At 41.4% G+C, this 24215-nt stretch overlaps 1 protein-coding gene across 7 annotated transcripts in view; it reads right to left on the bottom strand.

Annotated features, from left to right (window-relative positions):
• Window positions 1-24215, bottom strand: part of CRIM1 (cysteine rich transmembrane BMP regulator 1) — a 188885-nt gene that overhangs the window by 41049 nt on the left and 123621 nt on the right. For all 7 annotated transcript variants that reach the window (XM_032352989.1, XM_032352988.1, XM_032352991.1 and 4 more), the window contains 2 exons: window positions 9834-9962; window positions 2040-2196 (listed from right to left, as the gene is read on the bottom strand). In XM_032352989.1, coding sequence (XP_032208880.1) covers window positions 2040-2196; window positions 9834-9962 — 286 coding nt within the window. The remainder of the gene's footprint in view (window positions 1-2039; window positions 2197-9833; window positions 9963-24215) is intronic.

The following is a 24215-nucleotide window of genomic DNA, read 5'->3' as shown; positions in this document are numbered from 1 at the left end:
GTCCTGTCCACCAGCCGCTGGATGGAGTCTTCTCCTAGACTCCGCATCTGCTCTGCAGGTTTTGCCCTAGTTGGCTTACTAGGCCTCAGACAAGAAGGAGTTACTCTATTTACCCTGTGATTTCATCCCAAGTAGCCCCAAGTGGCAACAGTGGTGTTCAACTACACACACATACACACACACACACACACACACACACACACACACACAGCCCTGTTCTTTTTCATCTTGGATAAATCAAGAGACTCTGAGAGGAGACAGCTCTATGGGAAACCCTTGGTATACCACTGTCCAAGTGACAATTAAACCACAATCTGCTAGATGAAATGAGAGCTGGGTGCTAGCGTCTATGTATTTAGGTCAACATGATGAGAAGAGCAAATTAAATGAATTATTCATACTCATGACAGGTAAGTCATTTTTAAGGTCTATCAAGGCTTTACCTGATCTGTTGTTCATTCCTTTAGATACCCCTCCACCTGTCCACCCACCCCTTTGGAAGGCTGCACACACAGAGGGACAGTCCACTCAGCAGGTATGGGTAAGGGGCACGGAAGGCTGCCTTCATCCCAACACTCCCATATGGTGTCTGGCCTACATTTCTCCTTCAGACGCGGTCCTTGAAACACATTCTAGCCGATAAAGTCCTCATTTGTCTGTGGTGGTGGTCTACCTGCTCCTCCTGAATGTGCTCACCGGCAGGAACATGACACGGACTCCACAGTCCTCTAAGGGATTGCTCTCCAAGGTGAAGGTTGGATTTGAACCTTGATTCTGAGCTGTCGTAATACTGCAGCAGGTGGTTATAGTTATTCTTACTATAACAATACTTTATTGTATGTTAGAAGTGAAGCTAAGAAATAATTATACTTTTACTGGTATCATAGTCATATTTTAGGATTAAGAGCAATGACGGTTTATTAATTTGGGGACATTTTAAGGATAGTGAACATTCTCCATTTATCCCAAAATTAGAGTAAAGATTCCCCAATCCCCGCTAAACTGAATTCCAAAGAGGAACCATAAAAATGGTAACTTAAAGATGGCAGGGATGAGATGATGAATCTACATTCTTCATAATTACTAGCATTGCACAAATATATTAAAAATTGGAAAGGCAGATGGGTGCCTCGGTGGCTCTGTCGGTTAAGTGGCTGGCTGACTCTTGATTTTGGGTCAGGTCATGATCTCAGGGTCGTGAGATGAAGCCCCGCGTCAGGCTCCGCATTCAGCGGGGAGTCTGCCTGAGGATTCTCCCTCTAACTCTGACCCGCTCCCTGCCTCTGCGCGATGCGTGTGCCTTTCTCTCTGTCTCTCAAATAAATAAATAAATCTTTAAGGAAAAAAACTGATAAAGCAAGATTATGAAAGACAATTTTTTAAGGAACTATCTTAATACAAAGGCAGAAATAGATGTTAGTACAGACTCTAAACAAATGTGAACTGCCTTTCCCACCTGGAATAATTTAGATTTTCATGGGGTTTGGCTCAACAAAGAATTTTTGAAAATATAACACAAGTTCTTATCTCTAAGGAAATACATAAAAGGCACTGCTACATGAAGAAAAAGGTATTACAGACCAGACCCAGGATAAGACAGGGAGGTGTGGCAAATAAGCACGTTCCGCATGGCCACTGAGTGGCTGTCCGCTGATTTAAAAGTACACATCAGTAAGTAAATTACTGCCCTGCAGTCACTGGGACAGTGATGAAAAGTTGCGGCACGTGCAATACTCGGGTCTCATGACAATTCCATTGCCCCAGGCCCTGTCCAAAGGCCCCTGCCATGAGGAAGTCTCACAGAAGAGGCCCAGAGGACAGTGGCAGAAGGAGTCTCTGGCCCACTCTCATCAAAGAGTAAGAGTAAAACCCGCCCCTTGCTGCTCTCTGACTCACTGAACAAAGGAGAACAGGTCTTCTGGACTCCACGCATCCCTGATCCCGTCACACACGCACGAGACAATTAACAAAAATAAGTTCGACGTTTCCTTAAGTTACGGATGATTAAGAAGGGAGCTTCTGGGTCAGGAAGTACTTACAGGTATCCAAACGGACAATGCTTGTCACAGATTATGGGTCTGCACTTCTTGGGCCGTGGGCGGCACTGACAGATCTCACAGTTGTGGGCATCAGTCAGGAAACCGAAAGGGCAGTCCAAGGTACAGCCTCGCTTGAGGCCCGAGCACAGCTCCTCCCCTGTGAAGAGAGGAGGGTGTGAGGTGCTGGTGAACTTGTGGACACGTCGGGTCCTGCCCCTAGTCTTCCGGTCCTCTTCCGCAGACACGAATGCTAGCCGGGACTGTACTAGCCTACATTATATGCTAGACTGTATACTGGACTGCACTATGGCATGAGGAATGCTCAAAAGTTATGGAGCCGCCATTCCATGGTAATCCCAACGTAACCCACGTCTTGGTACTAGTCCAGAATCCAGAAAATAAAGCCCAGAAAAATAGATTTCTGAAGTGTATCTCCATCTGGTGCTCAAGAGCAGGCTGGTAACGACAATTGGAGGTGTGGATGAGACAGAGTGCTGTTTTTTCACGAAACTTGCTCTTATGAGTTCCTCAAACTACTGATCACCATTTACTGTTAAAATGTGAGAGAGACACTTACACCCCAACGGCATTATATATTTTGCTCCTACTAAACACTCAGGATAACACACATTCTTCACTGTTCACACAATGTTTTCTCTTAGGAGTTTTACACATGATCCTGGGACACTGCAAATTGTATGCGGCCTAAAGCATTTCTTTAAAGAGAAACAAGTCTAACAACATGATACAAAATGAAATGTGCCAAAACGTCTACGTTAAACTTTATCCACTATCTGAAATGTTCAAACTCTCCACTCCTAGCAGAGTTTGGTGTGATGTGTGTCCTGTTAGTGAGCAGTAACATTATTTTAGAATTTAAACAAGGCGAGGGGGGGAGCTACAGTGGCAGGTGAAAGGAAGTACTAGAGAGATCAGCTTCACCAATGTCTTCTAGGAAGATTTCCGAAGGTGTGAGGTAGGGCTCTGCAGGGTGATGTAGGGAACACAAACATTCAGGTGAGAGAAGCATGCGGGATGGTGTGCCGAAGCAACCTGTGGCCTGTCTGCATTGAATGCAGAGTCTGGAAGTCAATCAAATGTAAAGAGTTTGACACAGCGACGGCAATAGTGCGGCAATGTTTGGTGACTGCTCTGCATGGGCCGGCAAGGTGGGAAGAAGAGACTATTTTTGTCAGAATAACCAATCTGTTTTATTTGGATGCCCTTAAAGCGTATATGTTGTAAATAATGCATGTCACTAAGAAAAAGAAAACGCACGTATCCCCTCCACACGCAAACCTTGTTTATCATCTAAAATTAGACCCTGAACTACAATTAATAGGTGAGATGGGTTCAGGGTTTGCACAAATATTTTAAGAGAGCATCTTCTTGTGAATCTTAGCTGGCAATACACGAACATTTAATCTGCTATCTTTTAGAGAGGAAAATGTGATTTATGGTATAATTTTCTACTCTGTCCTGATCATAAACCTTTCATTACACATATTTAATATAACCCTGTGGGTCTGTATCACACTGCGAAGCAACTGATTACTAATTTGCAACCTTAAAAGCAAAATTCTAAATGGCTCATTTAAAAATTTGTAATTATAGGACTTGAAAGGTCATCAGTTTTCCTTTCTTTCCGTCATTAAGGGATGATGGAGGAGGGAGAAGACATTCACAGCCACCTTTTTTCCTCTGACACTGAATTCAAAGTTGTAAGCCGATTTCTCTATTCCATGAATTTTTAAGTCACAACACTGTGGACCGGGCCTGTCTCCGTTCTATTCCCTATCAGAAGAGGGCTCTGGGGTAGGGCCTTATTTTCTTTCTTTATACAGCCTATGTGCCATCACGGTGTTTAGCTTGGCATGAACATTCAATAAACATTTGCTGAATGAATGAGTTGATCAAGGTTCTTGCTATTTACTCCTCCACTCTCGAGGCTGCCGTAGAAAGAGAAAAACAACAAAATGGAAAAACTTACTCTGCTGGTACTTAAAATCTTCGAAAACACTGGCACCTGCTACACATCTCAAAATACCATATTCTAACTCAGAAAGGAAGAATATTAAAGACTATAAGGTGGTCCTAGGTCCATGTATCAATTACGAATTTTTCTTAATAAATGTATCATTTCAATGATAAATGTATCATCGAGGCAAACCTTTACATAAAGAGCAGAACCAAGCAGAAATACTTTATTTATAGGTGAGTGGGGTTTTAATAAGTTTGTCTGAGGAGCTTTAGCACACCACTCAAGGTAGCAAGAAAGAAAGAACGGTGGCCTTACGTTCAGAATTTTTTAGCATTATGACTTTACTGAGATCTAAAAATGCTTCCTAATCTATTGGGGAGAATTACCACTGAAGAGAAAGTGATAAGTAACGGCAAAGTACACAGCCTGTGCGTCAGTCAGCGGACAGCAGCTATGCAGTCAACTGTTTACTCTGGAGAAAAAGTGCTGTTAGCTCCCGGGGCCAAAATATGACACAACTGTACCTGTCCTTCAGGTTAAGTGAGTACCACGTAACTACATTTGGAACCCAATGTGACAGTGTCCCTTCTCTGTCCATATTCGTGGACACTGGCAATTCCCACTAACCTGTTAGTCAGGAACACCACAAAGGTGCTGAGATAATTAAATAAAGAAATGCAACACTACAAATGCTTGTCCCAGTCTTGAATCTGGGCTTTAGTTATGACTTTGGCTCTGAGTCATCATGAAATGGAAGCCTGGAGTCTGCCTCCCTGTATTTGTTGCCGCAACCTTCCCTGGATGCCAGATTAAGATAAGTTTTTCATGAAAAGTAGGAAGGCTTCCTCTTCTGGCTCCCATTAATTTGCTACGCCTGCATCAGCTTCTAAATAAAAGCATTATTATAGAATTACAAAATGTTAAAACTGGAAGAGAAGTTAAAAATAATCCAGTCAAATCCACTTGATTTAAAGTTGTAGAAAATAAGATGCCAAAAGATGGATGGCATTTAATTGATACAGATGTCACTTACTACATATAGTTCACACGGTAAGCTGAAGTGTAGTGTGTCTATTCAGTTAAAAAGTAATGTTATTAATAGCTTGTATCCACAAAGTATTAGGTTACTAACAGTACACTGAAATGATTTTAGTTTTAACTTTCGTAGCTCTTGTACTTAAACGTCTTCTACCATATTTCTTTTTTTTTTTTAAATTAAAGATTTTATTTATTTATTTGACAGACAGAGATCACAAGTAGGCAGAGGTAGGCAGAGAGAGAGGAAGGGAAGCAGGCTCCCCTACAAGCAGAGAGCCCGATGTGGGGCTCGATCCCAGGACCCTGGGATCATGACCTGAGCCGAAGGCAGAGGCTTTAACCCACTGAGCCACCCAGGTACCCCTATATTTCTTTTCTTTATTCTAAATATGGGAAAACGAATCAGGGATAATTTAAATTCTCTGTATGCCTTTGATGTATTACTTTGCTGGGCAGTGGTAGAAGAATGTTATTTGTTACAGGTTAAAGTAGCAAAGCTATGGTATGTTCACACAAGAGAATATTTTGTCCTATATCTTCCATTTATTTTTTGAAGGAGTTGTTAACACTGGGTTTTAATTTCAATCTAAAAGTTTCGATCTAAAGTGGATGTGTATAATACGCTTAAACTGCAATATCATTACAGTCTCTTATTAGTTGAAGATAAAGTCCATTTTTATCTTTTGCATATCCCTAAGTACATGGCATATGGTAGGCAGTCAACAAATGCTAGATGAAAAAAGGGTGAATGAATAATAAAGCAGTGAACAGGGGAGAAATTTCTATCTGTTGGGCAATGGTCTGATTTTAAGCAATCTTGATGCCTGTAGTTTATATAAACAAGGTCTAATCCCTAAGAGAAAACTGAGGTATGGATGGTTAGGGCCACAGCATGTGAAATGGGTTTTGTTGGATGGATGCAAACAAAATTCAGACAAATTGAGTATTTACCAAGCAGCTGCAATGGGAAAGAGAACACACTTATGCCATCTTTCAGTGCAAGGAAGTTTCCTTTTTCTAAAACTAGGTGAAAGAGAATGAGAATATCTGACAGTTAAAATTAAAAGGTAAAGGGGAAGTTGTTCGTGGGAGTGTCCTGGAGGACAGGAAGAAGCAGAGGCAGGTTTGTATTGGAGCAAAGGTGGGGAAGCCGGGGGCTTTCCAAATCAGCCAGCCTGCGCTGACTCAGAAGTGGACGGATTGGAAAACAGCGATCATTTTCTGTAAACAGAGTGACAATTACCATATGTTGGCTAGTAAAGCTAGTTTTGCATTCATTAGTTTACTCAGTCCTCAGAATAACCCATTAGTTAGGTATTATTATTTGCCCTTTACAGAGGAGGACACGGAGGCTCTGAGCGACTTGTCATGATCAGCGAGATGTGGCTCAGTCTCCTGCCGGAGCCTGGGAGGGGTGTGAGGGGCGAACACTGATGGGGGTCTGACAACTAACAATCTGGGCAGTTTGGTTTACTGACTCCCCTCTTAAAGGTGTGGCTTCCAGAGGTGTCAGGTCACTAACGACACGGGAGTGAGAACAGACTGCTTGATGACCACACTTCTGTAGGATACAGACAAACCAACAATGCCACTTGGTGTTTAATTATGTCCTTAGGTACCAGGTGGCAGCAAGTGAGACGGCAAAAGACTAACCCAGGTCAAGAATCTCAGTTTGATAAAATGGATATGTGGTCAGAATGGCAAGAACACAGAAGGGGATCTTAAATAAGAATGATGTCCGATGGCGTCCCCAATTCTGACGGCTCCTTGCTCACTGGCTCAACCAACGCCTGCTAAGCGCCCAGCAAGGCCCTGGGAAATGGGTCCGTTCCTTCCACCTTTGGTGCGAACATGTGCCTGGATGAAAGACCAAAGCCTCCTTTTCACAGGATTTGTAAGTTACAGAATTTGACTTGAAATGGTGATATTTCATTAGTGTATTGCTTACAGGAGGACATCTTATACTGTATTCACGTTTGTGGCATGAACACCAAGTACAGGACCAAGAACTTGGCAGGTGCTCTATTACATGAGGCAGAAGAAGAAAGGAAGGAGGAGGGAAAGAAGAATAAGACCAGAGATCTAGCTTCCAACTAAGTAAAATCTGCACATAATGAACTGCCATCAAGATTTCTTTAAAAAAACCACTGACAGAAGCACCTGGCTGGCTCAGTGGGTTAAGCCTGTGCCTTCGGCTCAGGTCATGGTCTCAGTGTCCTGGAATCGAGCCCCGCATCGGGCTCTTTGCTCAGCAGGGAACCTGCTTCCCCCTCTCTCTCTGCCTGCCTCTCTGCCTACTTGTGATTTCTCTGTCAAATAAATAAAATCTTAAAAAAACAAAAAAACAAAAAAACAAAACCCAAACCACTGACACAAAATGCAACAGTCTCCCGTACCTATCTCTTCTGGCATGTTAATGAACTGTAGGTGCCAGGCAGTCAGTATACATGCACATTCCTGTCACAAAGCCGGAAGGCAACACGACTGCAAAGACAGGCAGAGCAGAATTGTCCTAACAGCCACCCTGCAAAAAGCCAGTGATCCACTTTTGACTCGCTTCAATGACAACTGGAGGAAAATCGTTTCTTTGGACTTAACTACAAAGGGCTCTTTGTCAAGTGCCAGGGGTCTTATATAAGCATAACCACGTGGTGAAAAAGTTCCTAACAGCAAAGCCCCGGTGAAGGTGGGAGGCGGGGGGATCAGGCGCGAGGAAATCTGTATTTTTAGACTTCAAAAAGTTCAGAAAATAATTCGGGTATGCTCCCATGATCAGAGAGCTGTGTAGCTCAAGAAAGTTGAAAACTGTTAATATATAAACTCTTCACAATACAATACAAATTGTGTTGGTATCAAAACAACAACAACGAAGTTGGCCAGTTACACAGACATACGTGGATGCCAAGGCAGCTCCCTAACGAATTTAGTTTTCCAAACAGGACAGCCCCGATGCGTGGAGGCTTCTAGGACATTTAAAGATGGTAACCACCAGGGTCCCAACAACAGTTTTGTAAACTCCGTTTTAGCACCAACTCCAGGAGGCAGGCAGAGTGATGGGGACACGTGAATGGAAAAAACTCAATTACTCAACTCCTATTCAGTGTCTGTCTTCTTCATCAGAAGTATTCTTATAAAAGAAAGTGCTGGGTAATTAAGGTTAAGAGGACATAAAGCCTAAGATAACTAATAAATCAGAAAGTAAGCATCTATCTACATAAGTAATTCCAAGGCTCGGAGCCCAGGATAATAATATCCAGAGGCTCATGGAAAACCTGCTTATTATAGAAGCACTGTCTATGTTTGAGAGATCAGAGGGAACAAAAAGAGATTTCAGAAAACTCAGGGAGGCCACCAGATGTTAATTCAAAAGGGACAAAGGATTCCAAAACTACAGAAACCAAGCTGGACATTCCCAACTGAAAGTTCTTCGGAAAGAACTGTTAAACATGTTGATTTGTGAGCAAGGAAAGCAATGACCACCCAGGAGTCGCTGTATGTTCATGAAGAACAAGCCGTGCCCCACTAACTTCATTTTATGTTTAAAATAGGGTTTCCGGCAAAAGAGTGCTACAAATACAGTGTGTTTTGATGCCAGAGAAGATACAGATGGGAGTGTTTCCAGACTTTCGTGTGGAGATGGAGCTGACATGTTGGCTGAGGGACCTCGCTGAGGGAGGCAGGATTATGCTTCATTCTGCAGGAAGGTCTTCTGTGCAATGGGGATCTGTCCTTGGTTCTGCACAACTTATTCTCCTTCAGTAGTTGGGGTGAGGATGCTCAAGTTATGCTTATCACATCATGAAGATTTGAAAACATTCCAAATAGTTGGAAAATGGTTTAAAATTCTCAGGATAATATCTTGTTTAATTTGGCCCTGTATTTGTATCATTAAAAAAAAAAATTAAATATTCAAATACAGAACGAATGAAGAACCACCTACCAGCAGCTGATGTAAGAAGCACCTACAGGTTCTGCAACTTGTAAACTCAGGATTGCCCCATAATGTGTAATTCAAAGTGCTAATGCAAACTTAGGCCACACCACAGCACTGCGCAAATCAGATCAAATTCTGAAGTATTTTGTTTGTTTCTGGGCCACACACTGACATAAAGATAGTGACGGTTTGTACGAACGTCAAAGATGGAAAGGACCAAGAAAGTTCTAAAAACTAGGTAACGTAACGTGCAGAATGGCGGAGAGGACTGAAGATGTTTATTCTAGCAGAAGAATCAGGGGGATTCAAAATCATTTTAAACATGAAGGGCAATTCATTCCCCCCCACAACCCCCGTGGGAGCAATGCAATGTACTCTGGCTAGAGTTTCAGAGGGCAGGGCCCGAGACATGATTGGAATTTACATGGAAGAGAGCTGGGATAAACAGTGTGAGGCACATTCTGAGAATTATGGCTGCCACACGTGGTATGTGACAGCCTCTGTGTGGGTGACCGCCTTGTCACTGGATGACCCCAGCAATGGTGTCAGAGACAGCACCGACTGGGGGGTTAGAAAGACGTGTCCTCCACAGCCTGGGGGGCTGCCCCCGTGATGCAGCTGGACAGGAGGGAGTATCCGAACACAAGGAAGAATAAAGGAGCACCTCTTTCCCTCCAAATGACTACGTATTTGGGGGTGTTAGGTATAAATGTTCTTTTCTTCTTTCAGGTTGCTAAGGGAATGTCATCAATAGGAATGAAAAAGATATTCAATCACATAATATGCTTTGACAGTACCCTATTAGGCCCAGAAAAAAAGGCACAATCTTCTGTATACTTACTGTTTTTGCACTGACAAGTTCGACAACCATTGTGATCAAGTTTGAAACCATAAACGCACTCCTTCTCTGTCAGCGTACAGTTTGATAACTCCCCGCATGCAGGCGGATCAATTGTGATGTAGGTTGGTTCTAATAATAAAAAGAGAAAAAAAAAAATCAATGAAACATATGATTACCTCTTAGACGCTATTCAATCTTTGAAATCCCACACTACAGTAAGTTGCCAAAAAAAAAAAAAAAATCAATAATATTCATCAAACCCTAAACTTTTATACTTTCCTAATGGTTTTAATCCCTGAAACAGAAAGATTTTTATTTAGGTTTTTGAAAATCCAAAAAACTCTTTTTCTTTACGTTTGAGTAATTTATTTATTTCTTGGTACCCTCCCGTTATACTTCCCTGATGGTTACCACTATAGAAAGCAGACAGGAGAGGTTTAATCAACAACATGTAAATTGTTAACTATTCTTCTATTTCCTCTTGTGTTTTCTGCATTCACCTTCTGTAAAAATCAGGACATAGCTTCCAACTGTCAATTATCTCTCCATTTTGCAACTCTTCTGAAATCTGGATTTCCTATCTTCCAGGGAACACTCCTTCAATTATTACAGGTATGATGGATAATAGTGACTAGGAGCTCGGGGCCCAGGGCCAATGGGAGTGGCAGAGTCAGACACAAGCCGTCAGCAGGAAGAGCGAGCGGCCATTCTGGGAAGAAAAGCCTAGAAGACACCAACACCAAAGGTGATACTTTACCTTCCCTGCCATGATAATAATGAAGATTTGTCCTGGCGATGAAAGTCATTACACACTTCTGTAAAGTGCATTATGGGTCCATATGTTTGCAATGCTCCTTAAAATGCCTCAAGCTCCGTCCCATTCCACGGAGATGAGTGCTCTCATTTTCCCCATTTTATGGATGAGGAAATCTAGGATTGCTCACTTGTCCCAGATTGTAGAGGTTAGCACGTGATGGACCCAAGACTCAAACCCTGGCATTCCGGCTCCAGGGTCGCCATCTTGGTTTCCATGCAGTACAAAGCCCATTGTAATGATCCTTTCTTTGCAGCTCAGATAGGCGACAACTTTTATGAGAAGGTGGTCAGGGTGTCATCAAAAAGGAACAGGGCCACTGACCTATTTTCTGTAGTTCTTTTTAACCAAAAGATAGTATGAACTTCTTCAGAGGAAGCTGGTGCTCACAGTATCTTTGTGAAGAGCGAAGTACGGAATGTCTCTACCTATGTTTCCACAAATGGAAAATATGAGGTGCAGAGAGGGTGACTGGCTTATCTTAGTTTACATAGCAACCCAGTAGCAGGCTGGGAATAGAACAGAACAGAGGTTCCTAACCTCCTGTCCAACACTCTATCCATTAGTTCACACTGTCTTCTCTAGTTTCGTTTCCCGTTACCATGGAAGAGAGACTAAAATAAGTATTTTAGCTGCCACTGCTAAGATCAAGAGTTCTAAATTTTTATCCATCTGCTAAAAGAGGCCAATGATTCAGCTCTTCACAGGTAGTGGGCAACGATGACTTCCTCAAGAGATGCTTTGATAAGCATTCTCCCTGCAAAAATACATATGAAGAGGGTGTAGCACATTCTCTATTTTTACTGCAATACAGTGTGAAGAACATCACCCTGAAATTTTGATGTGAACTTCCCGCCACTGTAAAATTTCTAATTTCCTTCCGCCACTCATGTATCCTTTCTGAAAGGTAACTGTAAACATCAAAAAGTCATTTAAGTTTAGGCAAGTTTTATGATGCCGTGAATTAAACACAGCTGTGCCACTTTCTGACATTCTTGTAAAATTTACTGTCAACATCTTTTGTTTTCGAACCTATATGGTCTTTCTTTTATCACCATTGTTATTAGTCACCCAAAATACGGATTCCATTTCAGCCTTCAGCCACAAGACAGCCAATGTTTTCTCAACATTAGTTCAACCACAAATGTCAGACAGAACAGAGGACCTGTATCACCTTCAAGTAATTATACTCTAGATTATCCCACAGAGAAAGTAGTTAGAGGTCTATGTGCTAGAGGTCTGAGGGCAAAGATCAGGGCTGGATTCTGAAATCTGTGTTCATGCTTTAGGAAATGGCTATGGGTGAAGAAGTGTTGAGCACATCGACTTGGACCAAAACCTTGTGTTCTTAACTGACATTTAAGTTCATGAACGACTTTTGCCTTCAGAAAATGTATTATGGAAAAATATATTTGGGCAGATTACACCGATCCTGGGAATGCATAAAAATCATAAGGTAGTGAATTTTAGGGATTTGTTAGGAGGACAGTGCTGTAAATGCTACTTTTGATACTTATTTTGTTTAATGCATAAAATCAGAACGGTGATCTGTGGCTTGAAAGTCAGGGAAAAAAAAAAAAAAAGAAATGGGTGGCTTGAGGATCAGAACCACAACACTGACTTGAAAGGTCCCACGCCTTATCCAAACAGCTTCATCAGCTAAGGAGACAGTCACAGGCCTCCACCAAGCACACATTTCTCCAGGAGAGGAGATACACTGAGTCTGATTTCCCACAACATTCAGGATGATAACTTTTGTTCAGTTTAACAAATGAAAAGAAAATGCAGAGAAGGGCTGTTTATTAGGTATTGGTAAATATTTCAGATAAGACAAGTCTTACTGGATGTCCTCCAAGTCTCAGATAACGTGTAGAAGGCAAGAACAAAAAACTATTTTGTACCTTTAAAATTATGTTTCCCCTTCATTTATGATACATTAGATGGAAGAAATTGGAAGTGTATACATTTCAAATTATGTCTCCCTCAATATTTAATATTAAAACACAAAAAAACCTCAACAAAACCATTTACTCACGAAAATTATCAATTACTCCAGAACTATTCAATTTCCCCTCAAGAGGTTGGCTGAACACAACAACGTTCACTGTGATATACTCAGTATAGTATTTTAACACTTGTCCTCTCATTTTATGACATTTAACAAATAAGTATTGTTCTCCTTTACAAGTACAAACTGGAACAAATTTTTACAAGCCTTTTGAGGGCAGTGATGCATGACTGGGGTGGGGTACTTACTGCCATTGTCCTAGGTCACTGGAGGAAATGCTGATCTGTAAGAGACACATCTGTAGACCATGAGCTGTCTAACATTTCATCTGAAGTCATGCATTGCATGCTAGTCCCTTCCATCATTCTCTCAACATTGTAGTGCCCAGTGTCCTACCCTGTGAGGCCCTCTCTGTATTTTGGTTAGATTCTCTAAGAACAACATGACAACAGGAATATGCAACTATAAACTATCTAGAAAAAGATCTGATATTATCATGAATGAACTGAGAGTCTGCTCTCAGTTCAAAACATTCACATGTAATCTCAGAAGTGGTCCATTTACCAACATCACGGCAGTGTTTGGGGAAAGAAAGACCACTGCAATTCAATTTCTTCTTCCTAACAATGAACTCCAAAGTGAGAGACACATCTGATACCATCGTGAATTGGAGCATTTAAAAATCAATGTTACATTTAAGTCCTTACAGAGTAGTTAGTTAGATTGTTTGCCAAGTTTCTATCCCAGGAAATTCTTGGCGTGGGAAGAGATAACTTTAAAGAATCTAAAATCATGGTATCATAATATATTTCTAAAGCATATACATAAAGAAGCTCAAGGAAGTGTTGGTGACATGTGAGAAATGTGTGTGAGCTGCTTGTTCGAGTACCCTGAACTGCGTTTGTCGGGGACTGTGACTAGCTCACGCTTGGTCTGCGCAATGGTGTTCTGAACATGGAGAATATCCTGATGAGTCTTGGCCTGAACACCAGAAGATTCTCATGTAAATCCTGCATTTCTATGATCTTATATTACAAGGGATACTGAGAGGAAAGGCCAGAGAGTACATGCCTTTCTAAAAGGATGATGGTGATGTTGTGCCCTTGGCAGGTCTGGGGATTATCAGTTGAATGGAGGTCCTGCCAAGATGTCTGGAGACAAAGATGCATCTTGGTATACGATACCTGTTGCTTGTAGCAAAGAAAACTGTCTCCCTTCAAACTGGCCGGGGAGAGACGTGTTAGTGGGCCCCTTTCAAAGGAGAGAAATGGTCTCAGATCTCCTCATTTAGGAGATAGAGCAAATATTTTCACGAAGGTTGGCACCTGGCAAGGGGAAGTTCAGTGAGGTGCTGCCTACAGGATCAGCCTGGAATTCCACAACTTGTACTGAATCAGCTGAGGAATTAAAGAAATACCTTCATGTCCTCCAAAGGAAGAAGGCTTGAAACAGCAGGAATTCACTGTCTTTGGCTACAACTATTTCTAAAGGGAACCCTGGAACAGCGTCTTTGTGGAGAAGAATTCTAGAAATATTTTCTGAGCCTAGAAGCAATAAAGAACAGAAACGGGTGTTTGTTACGTCTGCATCCAGTTTGCTTGCTGTCTCCTACCCCGCGTCTCAGTGGAGGACTGCTGCTCTCCTCAGGCCGCGGTCTTCCTGAGTGGTCTGCAAAGACTCTCTCTGAGCACCTGACACTCTCCAGAAGGGCTCTTTTTACCAGAACCCTTGGGACTGGGTCTGGAGTGCAGGTGTTGGGCCACTGATTCTCATCCTACGCCTTAGAGAACAAAATGCCGGAAGGAGACCTAGTGTAACATGCAATAACATAAACACACCTTAACTTTTTATTTTACATTTATTTAAAATTTAGGGGTTACTATTTTTCATATCTTAGCCCAACAAAGCCCTTCCCAGTAAAAATCTTTCCAGGAAAACATTCATATTTTTCAAGATGTAGAGAGCCTCAGGAACTAAGTTTCTGAAGAACACCACCAATATTTTACATGGATGTTCGTGTATTTCCTAGAGTAAGTGTATCCATTCAATGGAGATGCTCAGGCCCTGTGGTCCCAGTTAATTTGATCAAGAGTACAAAGTTAAAAAAGAATAATTATTTTAACTCCAAGTACATAGCACTAGACCGTAAAGTCAGATATATTTGATTATTCAGGAGATATATATGTGTTACGCAAATCTAAACTCTCTACTGTCTTGCTTTTTGTTAATTTGTGGAAAATTCTCCAAAAACAAAGGGAAGTTGAAACCTAGTATAACCTTTAAAGACATTGATTTAAAGTTTTAATATCAGTCCTATTGTCATATCAGATAGTTTAACACATATGGGACAACAAAAGAACGAAAAGGAATGTAATCTGATCTTTAGTTATTTTAAAGTGTGTAATAGTAATGTGAATTTGCTCCTGAAATAATTTATATAATCACCAGTTTTGAGGGGCTATAGCTTAAATGAACATGTTAATAGATGCTTTTAACTTGGGGTCTAATCTGTATCAATCCACTGAACTTCTGGTTTTGAAATAATGCATACAAAGTTTTTCTCATTACCTTGATTACTACAAGCTGTTTCTCTCCTGCAAATAATACTAATTATCTCCATTGAGAAAGGTGTGAAGCACTCTTTCTGATTAGCAACTCTGGGAAGGCTGACAGCCAATTAGTAGCTCTTGAGTATGGGTGGGTGACTCTGGAAAAGTACTTGTGGAAGACATCCAGAGTCATCCCTCCGGAGTCTGTCTAAAGCATGGCCTCCGACAGGGAGGTAATTAACTCTAGTTCCAGACTTCGACCATCTCTAGGGGTGCGGCCTCACCCTGCTGCGGCCCGGGTGTGCGGCTGGGCTGGGGGCCGGGTTGTGGGCAACAGCTGCCTACCAGCACCCAGGTCCCACTAGCATGCCCGAGTGTATACATGTGCGTGCCCACACACATACTAAGAGAAGTTTTTCTGGGAAAAAAACCTCACTATCTGCAAATTCTTAGAAAAGGTAGTTTTTTTTTTACATTTTATATTTCACAGTTTTTTACATTTTTACATTTTGCAGTTTTTTACATTTCTTTCATAAGTTAAAAAAATTTTAAGTAGAAGCGTAACAAGATACATGAAGATATCTGTATCTGATTTACCCCTGGCTTTTGGACTTTGATAATGATTTGCATAAGGTTACATGGCTCTTCTCTGCAAATTCATAAGCCTGCTTACTCGACTGTTGAGAGACAGAGATGAACAATTACGTTCTCTTTTCAGTCCTAATTCAAGCATTCTCTTAAGATTCTTAAAAAATTATTGACTGATGGATTGATTGGCTGGTCTTGGCTAAGCTACGTGAATAGCTAAGGAGTGGGAAAATTCCAAAGAGTCACTCACTTTCTAAGGCTAAATCTCTCAGGTCCTGGAGCCCACTAGTTACTGTGCGCCTGGCCAGGACCATAAAACTGGAGATAAAGTTGGATAAGACAGAACCAAAGGAGATAACTTATCTGCTTTACTGTGTCTTCATATGTCATTCTGTTACCACAGTGGCTTTTCAAATGTGACCATAACTAGTCAGAAAACCATCCCAATAAATCACCAAATTGTCAACATAATTTCAGCTTGGGAAGAGAAGTACTATCAAGATGAAATTTTCCCAAATGAAGCTAGAGGGGAAACTATTCATGTAGATGATGAGAAGAGACAGACTGAGGATACAAAACTCCCCTAATCTGGAAGGTGGGGATTTCCATGGGGCATGGATGTGTATTTACAAAAGTCTCATGAAGTCATGGAAAAAAATCTACAGCTGGAGTTTTCAAATTCTTTCTGCCATTACACACTTAGTGATCCTTTTTTCCTTTGTATATACTTCTCATAACAACACCTACATCCTTGTAGTTTTTAAAGTACTTATCACAGAGCAGTTTCTTTATTTTAAGATGAATGGTGTGAAAATGTCCCCAAGATCTGTATTATTTTATGGTCAGATAGAGAAATGACCACATATTTACTTTAGACCTATTTATTAACTTTGTATGCTTTTTCCAAGGAACTTGGCTGTTCCAGTTATTTTTCTTCCTTTACCAATCTCATATTTAATAGGAAAGACAGTAGTAGGATTCTGAGGTTATTGTTAAAAAGACCACAAAAGACAAATTAAATTTTTTTATAGAGAAGATGTCTTTTTCCAAGAATTCAGCTTGAGAGCTTTCACAAAATGACTGGACTCCAACAATAATTTGGATCTTTTAAACTTGTCTTATGTTTTATTATTATATTATTTTTATTGTTCATTTTCCTAGAGGATGGATCTTGGCAATCATTAACCAGAAATAATGGGTCATATTTATAAATACATTTGTATATGTGTTTAGGAGCTGTCTTGAACTGGGGTGTGTCAGGTGGTCAGAATTTTGGTATCTCAGCCCAACCCTCTGGAAAATGGCTGAGGACCAGAGAGGAAAAGTCCCTGTGTTAGGAACAATTGTTTATTCATGGTTTAGAACCTCAGCACTATGCCTAGTACTTGGCCCACAGTCATGCTAAATGAATAAATAAAGAAGAACAAAGATGCCTGAGCACGGAAAGTCAGGGCACACTTTTTTGATGAAGAAGGGCTCCCATTCAGTATTGTCCTCAACAGGCTCAATCTCTGATTTCCTACCTTCTGGAGGACTGGACAGCAAGTCCCTTAGGATTCTCATTGCTGCAGCAGTCCCTTACACATAGTGCATGCTCAATAAATGAGCTAGATCAGAAGGCTGCTGTGAACCAGACTCTCTTGAAAGTCCCCAAACCCAAGCACTCTCTGTGAGAAATCCCGTGATGACACTCAGCTGCCTAAAGTAGGTGAAGTTGTGATCTGGATCTTTGGCTGGAGAAGGCAGGCAAGTGGCAAAGCATTGTAGGTCTCCCTCAAAATTCTTTTTTTTTTTTTAAAGATTTTATTTATTTATTTGACAGAGATCACAAGTACACAGAGAGTGAGGCAGAGAGGGGTGTGGGGGAAGCAGGCTCCCCGCTGAGCAGAGAGCCCGGTGTGGGGCTCGATCCCAGGACCCTGAGACCATGACCTGAGCCAAAGGCAGAGGCTTAACCCACTGAGCCACCTAGGTGCCCCAAGCCCCTCAAAATTCTTAATGTAAAATCTGACACCCCAAATTTCAGTTATGTGGGGAATTCACTTCTAGGACTATCTCAATTCACCCACGGTGCTGTATGAATAAAGCATTATCAAAATGGTCCTGAAAAGAGCTGGGCGCGCACTCAGTTCAGCAACGCAACTCGCAGGGGATGAAGAATGGGCACTCTTGCCGAGTGCTCAGCAAATTTACCTTGCGATGGAAACAAAGGTCAGCCAGAATCAGAAGGAGAAAAGGGATGAGTCGAACACCGGAATGCAAACGAGCACTGATGATGTCATCTCCGGGCCCGGCAGCTGGAGCCCACTTACTTTCCTCAGGGGGGACATGAGTGCCACTGGTCAGGACCCAGCGCCTGGAGAGACGAGCCTGGGCAGAGGGCGACCGCATGAGCAAAGAGACAGCCAGGGAGAGCACATCGCATGTCCTCGGGTGGGGCCCGTATCCCTGGGCAGCCTCAGCGTGCTTTCCTGGAGGTCAAACAGCAAGGTCCAAATTCCTGAGCCAGATGGAGGCTCAGGAAAACTAGCAGGATCAAAGGTTGCAAGGACGGTAACTGGGTCTCTGCATTCAGAATAGAGCCAGGAACAAGAATGGCTTCTGAATCTGAGCCATGATGGTCAAGCACTTCCACATTCACCAACTTACCTTCCTCAGCCTCTCCCTTCTCACAATGGGGGTCTGAAGAGAAGCCATGCCAAAGACATGGACTTGGAGTCAGGAGATTGAACCAGAGTCCCCCTTCTCTCACTATCTCACATGTGGTGCTGAACCTCTTTGGGCTTCTATAAAATGGGAATATCCACTATTCCAATGTCACTGTATCACTGTGAGGCTCAAATCAGATCATAAAGAGGGGATGACAAACTCTAGGTGTTACGTGGATATTACTTGTTGCTAGAACTGCCGTTCCATCCTGCCTGTTTTGGAGCTTGACCTGGTCTCCGAGGATGGCTGAGTACATGAATTATGTGCCCTTTTGCAGGCCTTCAATGTTTAGCTGATAAATGGTATGGCCACAGCTTTGGCATTCTGAACCCTGTCCATTGTACCCTAAGCATCCTTTTCTATCTCCAGTGATAACATGAAAAGCATCTAGGATGTGGGTTGGTCCATGACATCCTTTCATATGGTCTGGTAAGCTTTGGAGCGTGTTAGTGACCAGCCACTGGCGCCTTTCACATTTGCTGAGTGGCAGTCTGATATCATTGTTCCACATTTTGACTGTGTCCATGATGTCTCGAAGAGAACAGAAATCTCTTCATAATCAGCTTATCCAGTGTGAGTGGAGACAATCGTCCTGTGTGCCTGGTTGACCCCGTTCTTCCTCCCTCATGATGGGGGCCTTGCTGGATCTTTGGGGAAGAGGGCAAACGCATTACATTAAAATAAATAATATTTTGGTAGCTTTGCCAGTAGTTCTGCTACTCTCCCGTTGCAAGAGGATGCAGAAGACCCATCTCTAAAAGCTGTCTTTGATAAGCAGATCCTAGTTTCAGACGTGGGACCGAATAAGACTTACGTCAACAGTAAGAGACAGTTCAACTGGTACTTTCTTAACAACAATACTGGGGGTATCTCTTTCAAATAATAGAACAAGCTCAGTTGAGCATCCCTACTGAATTAATCTGGCCTAAAATCTCTGTCTGATCTTTCCAAAACTTAGTTCCCAGAAAGGATAAAAGAATCATGATCTTGAAAAGATCTGAATGTGCCGATCCCTCTCAATTTACGAGGCCAATGGCCATCGCAAATGGTTTATTATCATTGCTAAGCATTTTTTAGATGAAATTTTTAATAAAATAGAGACTCCCTGGATTGTTTTAGAAAGTGAGCTAATGTGCAGGGCAACAGCTTTCTAATGAAGGTGAAAAAGAAGAGCACCATATCTTGTCTTCCTACTGATGGCCAAGGTAATAGCATCAGGACCAAATAAATACAAGGCACAGGCATAAGCTAATGGCAGGTGCCAAATATCTCAACAAACATTAAATATACCTTCTTGCTTGATTCCAAAGCAGATCTAAAGCAGCCTCAAATTATTATCATGCATGTACACTTTTTTAAAGTGAGGAAACCAGGGCCAGCTAAATTTTAAGTAGAAAAGAATTCACGGCAGCCAGTAAGGAGGCCAGCACTGGAGTGCATGCCGTGAGGTCCTGGCAGGTTGGGGACATGGCTCACAGACTCCGCTCTCAGTCTGCTCCAGCTGCCAAGGTGAAAAGCCAAACCTACAGGGGCTCAGCGCTGGGAGGCTCCCCAGGGACCAAGAACTTGTTGGCCTATGAACTTTCTTGGGGATTCCTGACTATGTTTCACAGCGGAGCAGCACAGTAAGAGCTAGAGCCTTGTCCTGAGTCTTATTTTCGATTGGTGACCAGCATTAAATTCTGCGGTCTCCAGTGGTCTGGCCACCTGAATTGGGCTCTGTTTCAAACAAATATGATAAATCCAGGTATGAAAGTAAAATTCACTCAGCGTGTAAATAGATATTCTGTAGATAAAAACGTTAAGTACAAATATGGTCTAACTGCTAATAATTCAACTCAAATTTAAAAAAGAAAATGCCACGGAATCATTATCGCCTTGTGTTTCGGACAAATTTCAAAAAAGCACTCAACGTTCATTACCCCTTATTACCTACTGAATTTCTCTCAAACTGATGGTAGGACCCTTGGACCAAGATGGACCAAGATGTGGCAGTGCTGGGCCCCTGGTGACAGATACCCCAGTGTGCATGGGGTACATCGGTGTGATCCCGCTCCCTGCCCCCTCAGCAGCTACCTCTAATGGAAGATCCACAAATGGCCAAGAGACACTTTTCGGCAGACATTTTCATTCTTGCAGGGTTTTTTTTTTTTTTTTTTTTTTTTTTAAAAAATAATACTGTAGCAGACATTTTATACACTTGAGTGACATTTTATCTTCAATAATCAGACAGACACAGCACAGAAAACACTTCTAAAGAGGGCCTCTAAAACAATTCACTGGGTTACAGTCTCTGAAGCTGACCCTCATGTATTAAATAATGGGACATCATTTTGTTCTTATAAGATCAACTAAAGACCATAGACAGAAACGGTTTAAAACGATACCACCAGAAGCGGAGTTAGAAAGCTAGGATATTAAAAACAAATCATGTAGGAAGCAGTACTCCTCTTAAAAGAGTTATTTCTATAGGGAAATTATTTTAGTCTAATTCGAAAATATATTTGAATGGAGAACTTCACGAAAATGTTATAATACATGGCCACTTAAATAAATGCTTCTAGCCCGTAGAAGTCATAAAAAATACTATGCCATAAGTGAATTGATTTTTTTTTAAAATAAACACACCAGGAGTTATACTTACAAGTAAGTGTTATTGCTAAAAGCACTCACTTTCAGAGGCTATATGCTTGTGCTAAAATGCTTTTCATGTTAAAATTCTATTTGAAACTCCTCTTTGCAGTTGCTTTTCAGAGCAAATTACTATGTCATAGAAGATAATGTGCCTTTATTTTACTGTCCCTTTTTGCTTCCTCTGAACGACTTTACCAAGCTAGATCATCCACTTTTTTTCACCAGACCTTGTACGTGAGTGACTCTGGCTGTTTCCTAGAGTCTGATAAACCCTGAAAGTCAGGGGTCTGCCAAGCTAAGGGCGTTCAAAAGGATAGGCCACAGGCTCCGACACCAGTTTCCACAGAGAAATCCCAAAAATATTTGGAACGACTGTAGTTCTGCAGGAAATTGTGCAGTTTTCCCAGAGAACTATTCTGAAAGGAAAACACTTCACTTAGATATGTAAATCATGGTATGTCTAAAAATAATTTTGCTACTTGATCACTGGACCTTGTATGGGTATCAACAAACGTGCTTCCTATGAAAAGGGCTGTCATGTGCTTTAAAACGAGCGTGTTGAGACAGATCCATTGTCTAGAACGGAGGTCAGCAGTGAAAGGAGAGGAAGCTGAGGGGTCTAAAATCGGACGGTCTGAAGAGCGTCATGGTTAGGTAAAGCAGAAACTCTCTGAAAAGCTAGACAATGTGATTACTAGTTAAAATGTTAAATTCTAACAAGCTGACAAACGCTAAAAGAAAACCAATTCTGCTACTTCTGGGTCAATGCCTGGACCATAAAGAAAACGGAATCTTTCTCTTTTAAACGTCCAAGAGCCTTTTCTGAAGGGCATGTTTCTTAATAACCTTCATTAACTTCTGTTTGGTTGCCTAAGAGTTGTCTCTTATCCAAAAAAAGTTTAACACAGTCTCAGTAGAGATTGTGTTTATTTAAGCTTGTTGGAAAAACATTCCTATCATTTCAAGAATGACTAAATATTTTTCATTCACATAGTTAGCATTCCAGACTATGTTTTCCTGCCTCTGTTGATTAGATGAAAATTAGCAGGCCCAAGTCTGAACTATGAGATTCAATTATTATCTACGTAGGAAAATTAGTGGACACCTAGCAGTAGTGCCCTTTTAGGTAAGGGAAGTGGACACCAGGAGAAATAAAGAGCAGCCTGCCCCTCGCAGGCCACATCTACAGGAAAATGCTTAATAGCCAGGACGACGGGAAACTGTAACTTCAGAGGCAGAGGTTTTTCTAATAATGGGTTTCACAAGATGTTCTCAATAATAACATTCTCATGGTATTCGAAATATCTAAAGCTATTGTAAATGACTGGAGAAAATAAAAATATCATGAAATTCATCCAAGAAAAATTTTTGATGCTTTAGGTTAAATACCTACCTAGGTTAACACACAGGCCTCTGCTATGCATTTGTGACCCAACACAGGACCTTATTTGGACAAGCTAAAAAATAGACCGTGCTATATTTTAATTCCCATTTATGGAGCGGGTTTCCAGGACACTTAGAGTTAAAGGATGAAACAGCATGCCTAACAGTCTTTGAGATATTATGAGTATTTTATTATTCTTGGCCTACTAATAATAGCACTGAAACAATACCACCCATAAACTGAATTTTGATCCCTGTTTGATGTACCAGAGTGTTAATATCATGTGACCTTGCGGCGTCTTTGACTCCACAGCCTCTTGGGTCAGCCAAACTATGTTTGACTCCTTGCCACAGAAGCAGTAGCTTAATCATTTGAGATACTGTTCAGTGAGGAAGTATTATGGGCAGGGCTGGAAACATTTTTTCTTGTTTTAAGGAATTCCCACCCAGATATGTGCCTGGTACAGACTTTTCTGGCAGCCCAGTAAAAATTTCATTTGAAGGGCGGCTTGATTCAAATGATATCATCAGCATTTATGGGAAAGAATAGGGTGTTTCTATAAAATGAGGTCTCAGGAGAAGGAGGACAGTATGTCTGAGCGCTGACAGCCCTCCAGCCCTCCAGAGGTACTCAGCATTCGCTCTATTCTGTGAGCTGTTGTTGAAGTGGCTTACTCAAGCCACACAGGTCAAGAAAAGCCTCATGTTCTTCAGCATTGTCCCAAGTAGGATCAGGATTACCCAAGTAAGAGATCCGAGAAAGCCAGGTGCCGGGAAGAAAGATGGTTGATTGTCTGGTTCAATCACATTCTGTCCTAAATCCAGAGATTCAGGAAGAATCAATGCACAGGGAATCTTTTATTCTTCTACAGAGTTGGCTTACTCCGGGTTAGCAGAATTATTAGACAGTCTGAAACTACATTCAGTTTCATAAAATAACTCAATGAATAGCACTTATTTCCAGCTTTTATTATGGAAATTAAAAAAATACTGAAGCAGATAAAACAATATGACAGACCTTTATATACCCATTATCTAGCTTTGATAAGCTACAAATAACTCTGATTTCCTGAGATGGGAAATAAATTTGCTTTTGTTTCAGAGAAAGAGAACTAGTAGAAAGAAACTAGCTGTCTGCCCAACCACAAGCATGCAATTTATTTACTGGTAACCTAAGTAGTGATGCTGAATATTACCTTATTAAATATTACCCACGTTGTTTCTAATTTTTGATAGGTGATACTCTTGGTGTTGGGTCTGAAATCCCCCAGGTCATCAAAACAAATAGATCCTCCCAGCAGGTGACCGCACATACTGGGCCTGAAGAACACTCGGCTCACAGTGGCCACCTGGGTGGGGTCCAGCCATAGCCCAAGATGAACAGGCTTGACATCAAGACTTCAAGTGACAATGTAATTCTTATCTCTTGCATCAGGTGTGGGAGCCAAGCTGGCCTCACACCTGTTCACATTTCTTGCATTTTTCTTACTGAGTCATCCAGGGTATGTCACATATGCCTTAGAGCCAGAATGTCCCTCCCCAACACCTTATCTACCCTTAATTATACAACAGATTTTTTTAAATAGAAAATAGTACTGTGATCTTAGGGTCTCTTTCTGACATTAAGAATCAGCATAGGCAGCATTTATATCTGATGTTATCGGGGCAAAAAAATTAGAGCATTTTCAATATTGAAT

The sequence above is a fragment of the Mustela erminea genome, chromosome 7 (assembly GCF_009829155.1).
Source record: "Mustela erminea isolate mMusErm1 chromosome 7, mMusErm1.Pri, whole genome shotgun sequence".
In the NCBI taxonomy this organism is placed as follows: Eukaryota; Metazoa; Chordata; class Mammalia; order Carnivora; family Mustelidae; genus Mustela; species Mustela erminea.
This window is presented reverse-complemented; position numbering and strand designations above follow the sequence as displayed.